At 57.5% G+C, this 12,803-nt stretch overlaps 1 protein-coding gene across 1 annotated transcript in view; it reads right to left on the bottom strand.

The window, feature by feature from the left end:
- MMP2 (matrix metallopeptidase 2) overlaps positions 1-12,346 on the bottom strand; it is a 29,309-nt gene extending 16,963 nt beyond the window's left edge. The window contains exons 1-7 of the mRNA XM_075537982.1: positions 11,870-12,346; positions 7,723-7,949; positions 6,697-6,845; positions 5,514-5,642; positions 5,150-5,323; positions 1,290-1,463; positions 472-645 (exon numbers count right to left, since the gene is read on the bottom strand). Of these exons, the coding sequence (XP_075394097.1) occupies positions 472-645; positions 1,290-1,463; positions 5,150-5,323; positions 5,514-5,642; positions 6,697-6,845; positions 7,723-7,949; positions 11,870-12,022 (1,180 nt within the window). The 5' untranslated portion in view covers positions 12,023-12,346. The remainder of the gene's footprint in view (positions 1-471; positions 646-1,289; positions 1,464-5,149; positions 5,324-5,513; positions 5,643-6,696; positions 6,846-7,722; positions 7,950-11,869) is intronic.
- Between the last annotated feature and the right edge of the window lie 457 nt (positions 12,347-12,803).

Genomic DNA, 12,803 nt, shown 5'->3' with positions numbered 1-12,803 from the left:
GGCTGGGCTTGTGCATTGGTAAAGGTTGGGTCATGACAATTACAAACAATGAAACCTGCTCCCCAGAGCGGCCGGAGTGCCAGTGAGCTGGCTCCCCCATGGGCTCCCTGTAGAAGCGCAAACCCTTCTGACAGAGTGGCTGCCCAGGCTCAGCACCAGGCACAGACAGACCTCTTTCCTGCCCACCACCTCCCTCCCTGGGGGATTGTCCAGGCAGACGGAGAAGCCCCTGGCGGCTGCACACCAGAGCTGTGCAGGTAATGTCACGATCCACCCCAGGGAGGCCCCTGAGAGGGGGTGAGTCACACTGTGTGGGCCAGCCGCTGTGAATGGCATTCGGCGGGCCCTCTCGTGCTGCTGCAGAATGAGGAGCAGCCACAGAGCGGGGACAGTCTCACTCTGTGTTAGGCCATCGAGTAGCTCAGATGGCTTCAAACTACAGAGGGCCCGGCGGGCGGGGCGTTTCTGTACCTTGATCCGGGCAGAAGCCCCACTTGCGGTCATCGTCGTAGCTGCTGGTGGTGGAGCACCACATCTTCCCGTCGCTGCGGCCTGCGCTGGTGCAGCCCTCATGCTTTTTGCCCAGGAAGGTGAAGGGGAAGACGCAGGGGGCACCTTCTGAGTTCCCGCCCACGGTGGACATGACTGTGGAGTCGGGGACACCGGTTAGGCCGCAGGGAGGGCATCGAGACCCAATCCCACTGAGTGCCCACTCAGTCCCAGGCCCTGCGGGAGGGGCTGCAGACACATCTCCCAGGCCCCACAACACCCCCAGCCAGGGGACAGCAGAGCTCAGCGAGATTCCGGAAGTCACTCGCTGGAGCAGAGGCAGCTGGGAAGTGTCCGGGCTGGGACTTGAAGGCAGGCGGCCAGATTCCAGAGCTACAATTAGTCTCCCACGAATGGGAGTCCAGGGCTGAGGTAAAGGGGGCCAGGCAGAGCTGATAGGGTCAACCTGCCCCCCTAGACAATGAGTAGCCCCCGTGGGGCCCAGGGGTGCCAGCAGGTAGGGGCAGTGCTCACAGAGAAATCAACTAAAGATAGAGTGTTCCAGGGCAGCTCTTATAGAAAGCCAGCTACAGAGAGACAAGGCCAGGGATGAGAGACATGACTACCAGGGCAGTGGGAGCAGAGGGCAGCGGTCAGGGAAGGGTCCTGGGCTGGCCTGCTGCCTGCTGATGCCGGGGGTGGGTCTGGCTCCAGTGGCCACGTTCAGAATTCCGACTAGCTCCCCATGCAGGAGAAAGGCGGGTGGGGCCCCCTCGGGGTTCAGGTTCGGGCATACCCACCGGTCTCAGGGCAGAAGCCATACTTCTTGTCTCGGTCATAGTCCTCGGTGGTGCTGCACCAGCGGTAGCCGTCAGTGCGGCCCTCCGTGGTACAGCTGTCGTAGGATGTGCCCTGGAAGCGGAACGGGAACTTGCAGGGCTGTCCGTCGGCGTTGCCACCCATGGTGAACAAGGCTGGGCAGGGGAGAGAGGGAGGATGGGTGAGGCTTGCGGGGTCAGCTGGGCACCTTTGTGGCCACAGCAACACCAGAGAAGGGTTCAGCATGGTGGCTGTCAGCAGGTTCAAACTCCTGTGTCCCTCTGTGCCCTAGGACGGACGGACGGATGGATGGACTGTACCCAGTCCTGCACTGCACACCCTGACAGTAGTTGTGTATGTGAGTCTCTGGTTTTAGCCACGGTGTCCATCCCTCTCACCGAGTGTCTCCCCCTTGTCACTGCCCCCCCCCCCCTAGGAAGCACGAGGTCTTTCCCCAGGGACGGGTCCCTCCTGATCATATGTCCAAAGTGCTGAGCCAAAGCAGGAGCGTAGGCGTCCTTCTTACTGAGTGGTAGGCTCTTGGGTGGTACAAGGGTCTGCATCGAAGGCTGACTGAGTCAGAGAAAGGCCTGATCATGTGCCTCCCTCAGACTCGTCACCAAAGCCTCGGGAGCCCTATTCTCAGAAGCGCACCGGGTTGCTGTCTGTCAGAATGGACCCCAGGACAGCGGGCTGTCTTAACGCGGTGTTTGCCCCTTCTTTGAGGGCCAATCCCTCCCCCAAGGTCTTTGGGATCCAGCATGGCCTGCAGCCCAGGTCCACTAGGACCCTGCCTCAGTCCCAAGGACACTCAAGGTCACCATCTATGCTGTCCATCGACACACAGGGCAACTGGGCCTTCAAGAAGGCAAGCCCGGAACCCTCTCATGGCCACACAGACAGATAAGGCTCATCACTGAAACAATCATCAAAGCGACAAAGACCTGTTCATGCCAGCCCGTGGCAGGCCATGTGTGTGTTCACAGGACTCTCCTGGCTGTATAGGGCGTCGATGAGAGCGGGTTTCCAGGCCTTACTTCCACAGCACCACCAGGTGGGCATTGAATGCAAGGCATCTTGTATGACTCAGGGACTCTAAAGTTCAACTATAAACACACTCATTTCAGAATCACTCACCCACACTGTCACACATGCACACACACATGGTCATCTTTCATCAATCCTAGGCCTTTTCCTGACGACCCTGCTGAGGTCCCAGTGGGAGCGAGACAGGAAGGGGAGGGGGAGAAGCATCCTCTTTGGGAACCTCAGGATCCCCAAGCCGGGGTCCTGACTGAAACGTGAGGGCAGGAGGATTGGGCTGGCTGGGGCTCTGGGCTTGCCTCTCCGTGCTCTCCCCAGCTCCTCACCCACCCCAAGGCTACAGGATGGCGTTTCTGGAATGGTCCACGAGCAAAACCACAAGGCGTAACAAGGACCAGCTGTGCTTGGCAGTTCCAGAGGTGACCTCACCAGCCCAGGGACTCCAGCACAGGCAGGATGGAGGCCAGCCCTGGCCCAACCGCAGTCACAGGGCCCCTGCCCTCCCTTCTCCCCACTCCCGACCCAGAGACCCTCTCCTGGAACGGAGGCAGCCAGCGCACCACGGGAGGAGACAAAGTGGAGCCCCCAGGGACTCGGTGGCTTCCGAACAAGGAAAGGCAGCACATGATGGCTGGCTGCCATCTCCAACCACCCCCAACCACCCAGCAAGCCATCCCCGCTCTGGTCCAGGCACCACAGGGATGGCAAGAAGCAGACACTGACTCAGCAGTCAGGAGAGGCCGAGTCACTTCAGGCTTAAGCCCCAGACATGTGGCTATATCTGGCTATACACCAAGCTCGGGCTGGGTCACGTGTGTAGGGACCCAGTCTCCCCGACTTAGGAATTACTGCTCTGTTTTCACTCTGGGCTCCAGGCAGTCAGTCTTCCAAGCAGGGAGCTGGTGCCCAGGGGGAGGGGTAACATCTTCCTGGAGCTCTACTTGAAAAGGCCAGACAGAGCCTGTGACTCGGAGGCCAGGGCCTGGCACACTCCCTTCATACAAGGCTTCCTGTTCTAGTTAGTTACCAGTGTGTCAGCAGTGGCTCACGGAGAGCACACATGTGCCGAGAACTGCACATATGGTATTGCCGTACTTCACACGCACCCTACGGTGAAGCCCCGGGCCCTTTGGGAAGCAGATGGTTAGGGCTTTGGTCTGAGACATTTCTGGGTAGGCTTCAGTCACCAATGTTCCTGTTAGACCAGCACTCAGCACCTTGCATCACCAGGAACTCCGTCACACCAGGCTAAGGTTTGGCAATCAAAATGTAAATCCCCTGCCCACCAACCCAAACCTACTGCCACCAATTCAATTCTGACTCACAGCACCCCCATGAAGGATTTTCCAAGACAGTAAACCTTTCCTGGAACCAACAGCTTCATCTTTGTCCTGAGCAGTGAGTGGCTGGAGGATTTGAACCACCCGACCTTGTGCCTAGCAGTCAATGCCTAACCCACAGTGCCACCAGGGCTCCTTAATCAAACACAAAGAGGAACATGACTAATCCACTCTTTGTCTCCCTACGAGTGGAATTGAAATTTCAAGCCCTGTACCTGCGACCGTCACCCTGTTGGGAAGTAAGGGCTTTCTTAAGTTATGTGGATGAGGTCCCACTGTGTGTCGGCCGGGTCCTAAACCGAGTCCCTGCTTTGTGATGTTTTCTAAACAGAGCCAACTCCACGCGAGATGGACACACACAGGGGAAGAAGACAGAAGTCACTCGGGAACCACCAATGAGCAAAGGCTCCCCAAACACGGCCAGCAGACCTCAGCAATGACAGAGAAGTCTCCGTCAGAAGCCACCCACCCGAGAGACTCTGGTCTGGAGTCTGCGTCCCGAGGGTGGTGGGAAAATGAATATTTCTTCCGGAACCTATGTCGGTTTCCATGGTGGCAGCACGGAATAACCGAAGTGGCACACACAGACGGCAGTGTCTTTGTGGGGATGAGAAGAAAGAAATGCTTCGGGGGGGAAAATCGGACTTTTCTCCCATTTCTCTCCAATTTTCTAGGCTTTCTTCAACCTCTGGAATCATTTGAGAGGATGCTGAGGATGGAATGGGAGAGTGAGTGTCTTTGCTGACTGATGACCAGGACATTGTCCAGGGCAGTTAAGGAAAGGATGGTGTGCATTGCGTGTGTGTGTGTGTGTGTGTGTGTGTGTGTGAACGCCTTTGCTTCTTTCTGAAGTTTCCTCTCATGGCCTCAAGTTCTCCACAGCACTTGTCACAAGTGCATGCACACACGTGCACACACACACACCTTTCCCAAGACACAGAGGTGTCGTCCAAGCTAGATAGGTTGGAGGGGCAAAATGTGACCAAGAGAGGCAGATGGACTAGCCATCTTGCCCAGACATACATGCATCACACACACACAAACAAACACACACACACACACACACAGATACACATGAACAAGCACACACAGGAACACCAAGTACACACACATTGGCAAGGTCACCATCAGAACCAGGAAAGTGGCAGAAATCCCCGGGCCAGGGTCCCAGATCAGTCAGGGTCCCAGCCTTGGGCTTTGTGTCCTGAGTCCCAATTCCATATCGCACCAGCAGATGTCTGGTCCAGCCCTGAGCTTCAACTTGGGCCCCCAGACTTGGCTGGCGTGTGGAGTGAGTGGTGTGGTAAGGCTGAGCCTTTGAAGCGTGCACCGGAGGGATGGAAGTCAAGGACGATGCACTCCAGAAGGAAGGAGGATGGGGCTGTGTCGGGGGACCTGGTGGTGCCAGGCCTGCGAGGCCTGACCGGGGAGCCCAGGGGCCGGCCCAGGACGCTCACCTTCATGGGGGCAGAAGCCGTACTTGCCGTCCTTGTCGAAGTTGTAGGTGGTGGAGCACCAGAAGAAGCCGTCGCTGCGGCCCGTGTCGGTACAGCTGTGGTACTCCTTGTCGTTGAACAGGAAGGGGAATTTGCAGAACTCCCCATCGGCGTTGCCGTACTTCACACGCACCACTGAGGGGCACACAGGGCAGAGGGGTCACCTCTCTGGGCCCTTCTTTGGAGACCACGCCTCTGACACCCTCAGCTCCAGGACCCCGGCCCAAGCCTCTGGCTCCACGGGAGCAGGTGAGGTTGCCCAGGGCTGCTGAGGGGCATGCAGGGACTGAAGGGAGGGACAGGGGTCAGGGGGCCACTCTCTCACCTTGTCCTTCTCCCAGAGTCCACATCTCGTCGTCGTCAAAGTGGGAGTCCCCCCCGACTCCAGGGCCTGGGGCGAAAGCATGTGCCAGGAGGCCATCCTTGCCATCAAAGGGGTACCCGTCACCGTGCTCTGCAACACATGTGGGGCTCAGCTTCTGACGCCCCCGCTGGGCTCCAAGACCCACCCCTACTCCATCCACACGGCTGGGACCTTTCAGCCCACCCACCACCTGCCCCTTCCCCCAGACCCCTTGGGGTGACCCAGGCTGGGAACACAGGGCCAAAGCAGAGGTGTACTGACTGTGACCATCCTCCAGCCTACACCACACGACACTGGGGTCTGCTTTCCCTCCCCACGTGCCTACGTTGTTCTCACCATGCACCCGTCTGTCTCTTCCTCCGCATTCACACTCACCGCTCCACTCTCTTGGATCCCCCTTCCCTCCCCACACACCCAGAGTCCTCTCTGCTCACCCATGTCTGCCTTATCCCCAGCCTCCACAGCACCTGCCTGGATGTCCACACTGCCCTCTTGACCGTCAGCCACCAGCCACCAGGTCACACTGCCACCCATGGTCCCCACACTGCCCTCACGCCTGCTCTACCAGGAGAGTCTGTGCCAAATTCATGCCTGCATTGATCCTTGCACCTGTGCTCCTCTCTGCACGGCGCAGCGTCTACACCACCTACCCCGTGTCTGCATTGCCACCAACCCTCGGGGCAGGTGCCCCTTACTCTCCCGTCGGGCCTGCCCACCCTCAGGGGCACAGCTCCTTGGGGTGAGTCCACCACTGTTCTCTAAGACGGCTGTCCACACGACAGAAATGCTCCATGTGTTGTCCTCGTCAAAGCCACTAGCCCCACTGGGCCATCACACATGTGACGGAGGGACCGAGAGGTCAGGTTTAGTTCATGTTCAATACAAACTTAGCCCCATGTGCCCAGGGGCTCCCATCCTGGCTGTACTGCAGTGCACGTGGCCTCCGGCACATCTCCGGGGGCTGCCCTGGGCTCTCAGCCCACACTTGCTCTCCCCATCCAACTCGCATATACACTGCTTTCAGCATCTGCCCCCGCTTCTCTCCTGTCTAGCTGGACTCAGTATCCCCATGCCTCCAGGATCCACAGTGATCCTCTGTGCCTACGCTGACTACCCCCGCCGCCCCGTCCCCCCTCCCACCTACCCCAGCGGCCAAAGTTGATCATGATGTCAGCCTCTCCATCGTGGATGCGTGAGAAGCGCAGCGGGGTCACGTCACTCCAGACCTGGAAGGCTCGAGCGAAGGCGTCATCCACCGTCTCAGGGTCCAGATCAGGCGTGTAGCCGATGATCCTGCGGGGTGAGCCACATGTGAGGTGGTAAGCGTATGCACGAGCATGGGGCTGAGTGTGTGCGTATGTGGAAGATCCCACGCCAGCATGGGAGGGTGTGTGTGCATCCACATACATGTGTGTACAAGGCAAGCAGGGTTCCTGTCAAGAACAGCCCTCCCAGAATGCCTTGAGGTACCATGGATTCCAGACCAGTCTGCACTCTGAGGTCCACCCTAGAGTCTCATTCCTCACTTCCGCCTGGGTTGGGGGGCCTCCCATTACAGGACACAGGGCCAAACTCAGCTCCCTGGAACCCTGGGAGAGTCCCCAGATGGCAATAACCCATCACCGCCTTCCTCTGCTGCCCCTGCCGGGAGCCCGTGGAACAGCAGCATTTGCTGCACACGAGCTCAGGCAAGTGCTCTGCAAGGCCCTTCATGTGTGCGTTCTGACTTCAGCAGGATTCTCCCCTCCCCTGTGGGTGATGCCGGTTCAACCCGTGGCCGATGCCATCTCCTGCCCAGCTGCTTATCTGTCAGGGAGGCCTTGAATATTGCCAAGAGGCTGGGTAGGTGTCCAGGGAGTTTCTAGACTACGAAGGACTAGGAAGAAAGACCTGGAAATCTACTTCCCCAAACCAGTTATTGGAAATCCCACGGGGTCATAACACTCCGGACTGCAAGCAACCAGGGGCAGGCCGCATGCCATGCCACACTGCACGGGATCATCACACATGAGTCGCTATTCTGAAGCCTCTTAACAGACCCGCTGCGATCCTAGTTGCTAAGAACTCTCGAGGCCAACCCCATGAAATGCCACGTTGGTACAGAAGAGGCCTCGAGGACACGCCACATCCCTCAGCCCCCTGCCCGAGAGTGACAGCCCTGCCCCAGCACCTGTATGTGATCTGGTTCTTGTCCCACTTGGGCTTGCGGGGGAAGAAGTTGTAGTTGGCCACGTCAGGGTTGCCGCAGCGAGGCTTCCGCATGGTCATGATGGTTTTCTGGTCCAGCATCCCCGTCTGGGGCAGCCCAAAGAACTTCTGCATGCTCTTCAACTTGTCCTTCAGCACAAACAGGTTGCAGCTCTTCTTGGGGCAGCCATAGTAGGTGTTCAGGTATTGCTGAAAAACATGAGCACCCCGGGGTGGGTCACGGAGCCGTCATAGCTTGTAGCCACCGGCCTCCAACTTGGCCCCGGCGCCCAGACAGGACACAGGAAGAGTCAGAAAGCCTGGGTTCCAGAATCATCTCTGCCCCCCACTAGCTGAGTGAAATGACAGCTGCAGACCCCCATGGTCGGGAGGACGAATGCCCAAGCACTGAGGTCAGCATGTGTCCATTCATTTAATGGTCACAACGCTTCTATGATGTCAGTAGCATGCCAGCCCACCGTACGGAGGAAGGCACTCAAGCACAGAGAGGTTAAGAAGCGTGCCTGTGCTAACACAGCTCAGGAACAGCAGAGCTGGAATTGCACCCAAGGAATATACTTCCAGACCCCATGCGCAGGACAGTGGCTCTCCACCACCCGGTTCACCTCCATCAGCTCATTTAAGTGGGATGCCCATCCCACCTTTTCTTCCAAAGATGGGTCCAGAGCTGTGTGCATGAGCCCTGGGAACACACAGCTCTTGGTTCAAATGCAGGACAGAACTTTTCCAAAAGAGAAAATGGTCCTGCCCTCGGGGTCTGCTGCTGGGTCTGCTCAGCCTGAGGCCCAAATCCAAATATGCCCTGACAAGTTCAGAGACCAAGCAACTCGTTTCTTTATTCCATCCATGCTTTCTGCCACCGGCCAGGCCCTGAGCTAGTGCTGGGGATAAACTGGTGAACAGGACAGGCTGTTTCTAATCGCTCAGGTCCCCAGGTTCAGCAGCGAAGCTGACATCGATCGGTCCTCAATAAACCCAGCTGAATGTCATTGAGTCAATTCTAATGCATAGCGATGCTATAATTCCGTGTAGAACCACCCCTGTGGGTTTTCAAGAAGGTAACTTTTCTTTAAACATTTTATTAGGGACTCATACAACTGTTATCACACTCCATACATACATCAATTGTATAAAGCACATCTGTACATTCTTTGCCCGAATCATTTTCAAAGCATTTGCTCTCCACTTAAGCCCTTTGCATCCAGTCCTCTTTTTTCCCCTCCCTCCCCACTCCCCGCTCCCTCATGAGCGGTTGATAATTTATAAATTATTATTTTGTCATATCTTGCCCTATCCGGCATCTGCCTTCACCCCCTTTTCTGTTGTCTGTCCCCCAGGGAGGAGGTCACATGTAGATCCTTGTAATCGTTTCCCTCTTTCCAATCCACTCACCTTCTACCCTCCCAGTATCGCCTCTCACCCCCCTGGTTCTGAAGGTATCATCCACCCTGGATTCCCTGTGCCTCCAGCTCCTATCTGCACCAGTGTACAACCTCTGCTCTATCCAGATTTGCAAGGTAGAATTCGGATCATGGTAGTGGGTGGGGAGGAAGCATTTAGGAACTGGGGGAAAGCTGTATTCTTCATCGGTGCTACACTGCACCCTGACTGACTCATCTCCTCCTCTAGACCCCTCTGTGAGGGGATCTCCAGTGGCCGACAAATGGGCTTTGGGTCTCTACTCTGCACTTCCCCCTTCATTTACTATGATAAGATTTTTTTTTGGGGGGTGATGCCTTATACCTGATCCCTTTGACACCTCGTGATCACACAGGCTGGTGTGTTTTTCCATGTGGGCTTTGTTGCTTCTGAGCTAGATGGCAGCTTGTTTATCTTCAAGCCTTTAAGACCCCAGCCGCTATCTCTATTGATAGCCGGGCACCATCAGCTTTCTTCACCACATTTGCTTGTTCACCCGCTTTGGCTTCAGCAGTTGTGTCGTGAAGGTGAGCATCATAGAATGCAAATTTAATAAAAGAAAGTATTCATGCATTGAAGGAGTGCTTGAGTAGAGGCCCAAGGTCCTTCCGCCACCTTAATACTAAACCTATAAATGCAGGCACATAGATCTATCTCCCCATCCTCATGTATATATTTGCATGTACATGTCTTTGTCTAGACCTCCATAAATGCCCCTTGCCTCCCAGCTCTTCCCTCCTTTTCCCTTGACTTTCCTCCTGCCCCACAATCATGCTCCGCCCCCACCTGGGTTACAGCTATACCTCTTCATTACGTTACCAAGAAGGTAACTCTTTATGGGACAAGAAAACCATGTCTTTCTCTTACAAAGTGGTTGGTGGTTTTGAACTGTTGACCTTGAGGTTAGCCACCTCATGGGTTTTCCACTATGCCACCAGGGCTCCTCTACGTGGATGACAAATAATCGATGTAAAATTAAGGATGTGCTAAGTGCAGTGGTGGATAACCCTGACTGGGGGAGGACTAGGGAACCAGCTGGAGGATATATTGACTCTGGGAAGCCAGAGGCAGAAGGTTACAGTAGCAATGGCTAAGGCTTTGCTGTTTACCAAGCACTCTTCCAAGTCACAAGGTTTCCTGATCTGTCATGCTGAGGCAGGCACCGTGGGTGCTGCCCCTTTTGCAGATGAAGAAACAGACTCAAGAGAAGTCAAATCACCTGCTTATGATCCATCACCAGGTCGGCACAGACCCCCATTTGAAATCCAGCAGCCTACATCCTCATACGACCCCCTGGGCTCCTCCAGGCTTAACTCTAATAGCCAACCATCAGGCGTGTCGGTCCCAGGAGCTGTCCCTGGGAGGTACAAGTGCTTTGCTCTCACATGGCTAATCCACCCAGCAGTGCAGGGATCTGCTTCCCTGAAGCTGAGATTCCAGAAAACCCGAAGGGGCAGTTCTATTATACACCGCAAGGGGTCGCCGTAAATCACTGCAGTATGTTTGGGGTATTTTTGGTTTGGTGTGGTTTAGCAACCTAGGGCGGTCTCCTAGCTCATCTGGTTACAAGTAGCAAAGGTTGGGACGCTGCGGAAGGGTAGGAGCTGCGGAAGGGTAGGAGCGTCAACTGGAGAAGGAGTTCCCAGAGTGGGGGTGTCCTGGGCAGGTTGAATGGAGGAGGGGAGAGGAATTCTAGCGCTGTGGAGGCCATCAGAGGCGGTGGAAGCCCTGGAGTCTGGACGGATAACCTTGCAGGGGTGGAGGCGTGCACCGAGGAGGCGCAGCCTTCTAGAGTTGCACCCCCACCCCCCGCCTCCGCTCGCCCCCAGCCAGGCTTAAGGAAGGAGGCGGCGAAGGCGCAGGGCGAGCCTGGCGCGCGCTCGCAAAACAACCTCGGAGCTGCAGCTCGGAGACCCGCCAGGAGCCGGGGCTCGCTGGCCGCTCTCCGACCCCGGGCGGGCGCAGTCCGCCCCAGCCCCACGCGCCAGGGCCCTCCTGAGCCCGGCCCTCCCTCTGCCAGTCCTCGCCAGTTCCCCGATCCGAACGGAGAAGGTCCCACGGAGAAGTTCGAGGAAACTTTCCGAGGCCCAACTCTTGACTAATTTGTCCTGGAGAGACAGAGACGCGAAAAGGGCATGCTCCCCGCTACCCCCCCACCCCCACCCCTTCCCTCCCCGCCCTGCCGATTTACCCAACGGGCCCGGAGCTGTCCTTCAAGGCCTAGCTCCAGATGTTAGCCCAGGGGGTCCCTGATGCTTGCCAAGCGCTGCTCCCCCGGGAGCACCCAACCTCAACTTGGCCAAAGTTCACCCTTCCCAAAGTGCCACGGGGCGTGAAAAAAAATCCGCTCCTTGCAAGCGTACTCCCCAAATAGACCCCTTTAGCCATCTGCCCATGGCCTGGTCAAGATACTCAGGCAGCACCCACCCCCTCCATGCATCCATAGTTGTTTACCAAGCCCCCTCCCCCTCCCCAGCATTGCCCTAGATAGCGCCCTCCCCCACCATGCCATCAAAGTTGTCTTTGTTTACCAAACTCCCCTTTGTCCCCCTCATTTTTAAAGAACCCTTGGTCAGTTCTACAAAAGAACCCCCAAGTTGTTGACCAAAGCCCCTCCCCTTGCCCCCCCCCATCCCCTGTCGCCAAAATCTGTCTCAACTTGGCTCCGTGGGGCCAGCGCTGCAACTCACCACAGCCAACTCTTTGTCCGTTTTGGGGGAGATGTCGCCAGGGAACTTGATGACCGGCGCGGGCGCTGCAGCTAAAGGGCCCAACAGGCAGCTGAGGACGCAGAGCGCCCGCACTGCACGGGCGAGCGCATTCCAGGCTCCCGGCGCCTCCATCACCGCGCTCCTGGGCCCCGAGCGTCCCCGGGGAGCCGCTGGCTCGGTGCGTGTGGCCTCGCTGCCGTCTGGCCGGCGCCTGCTTCGCTGGGCAACGCTGCGCTCCAAGGAAGCCCGCGCAGGAAGCTCGGTGGGCTCCGCTGGACCCGGATCGGCAGCTCGTGGTCCGGCCCCCGCGCCCTGCACCGCCGCCGCCGCCGCGGGTCTGGCTAATCTCTTTCTATGTGTAAAGACCCAGATGCGCAGGCTCCCGCCACCGGAGGAAGTCTGGATGCAGCGGAAACAAGAGAGGGCGGCCGCCAGATGTGGCCGGCTGGGCTGGGAGGGTGCTGGCAGCTCTTGGCCGGAGGCGGGGGTGCGCTCGGGGCCCGCCCCTCCCAGCTTTCCCCCACCCCACTGGCCCTCCTCCTCTTGCCTCTCCGCCTCTTTTCCTCGCGGCTGCCGGGGCCTCTAAATCCACCATCCATCCTTGGGGTACGCGTTCGTTCTGCTCCAGACCCCCGCCGCCCGGAAATCCCAGGGATCTGGGGAGAAACGCCTGGCGCGCCCGCTCTAGACCCTTGGCGTGCGGAGCTTGGAAAGCAGCAGTTCTGGGAGGGAAGGCGGCCAACCCGGACACCCTCCACGCTCCTCGGGGACACGGGGTCAGGCATGGGGAAGGATGATCAGAAACAGATGATCCAGGCACTGGCCGAACCCAGAGATAGATGGCGGAGTCCAAGAAGTTTCTCTGTGTTACGGCGGAAACCGAGAGGGAAAGCACTGGAAAGGGACAGAGATG

This window comes from Tenrec ecaudatus, chromosome 18 (assembly GCF_050624435.1).
Source record: "Tenrec ecaudatus isolate mTenEca1 chromosome 18, mTenEca1.hap1, whole genome shotgun sequence".
Classification (NCBI taxonomy): domain Eukaryota; kingdom Metazoa; phylum Chordata; class Mammalia; order Afrosoricida; family Tenrecidae; genus Tenrec; species Tenrec ecaudatus.
The sequence above is the reverse complement of the archived record's forward strand: the minus strand, read 5'-3'. Positions and strand labels throughout refer to the sequence as shown.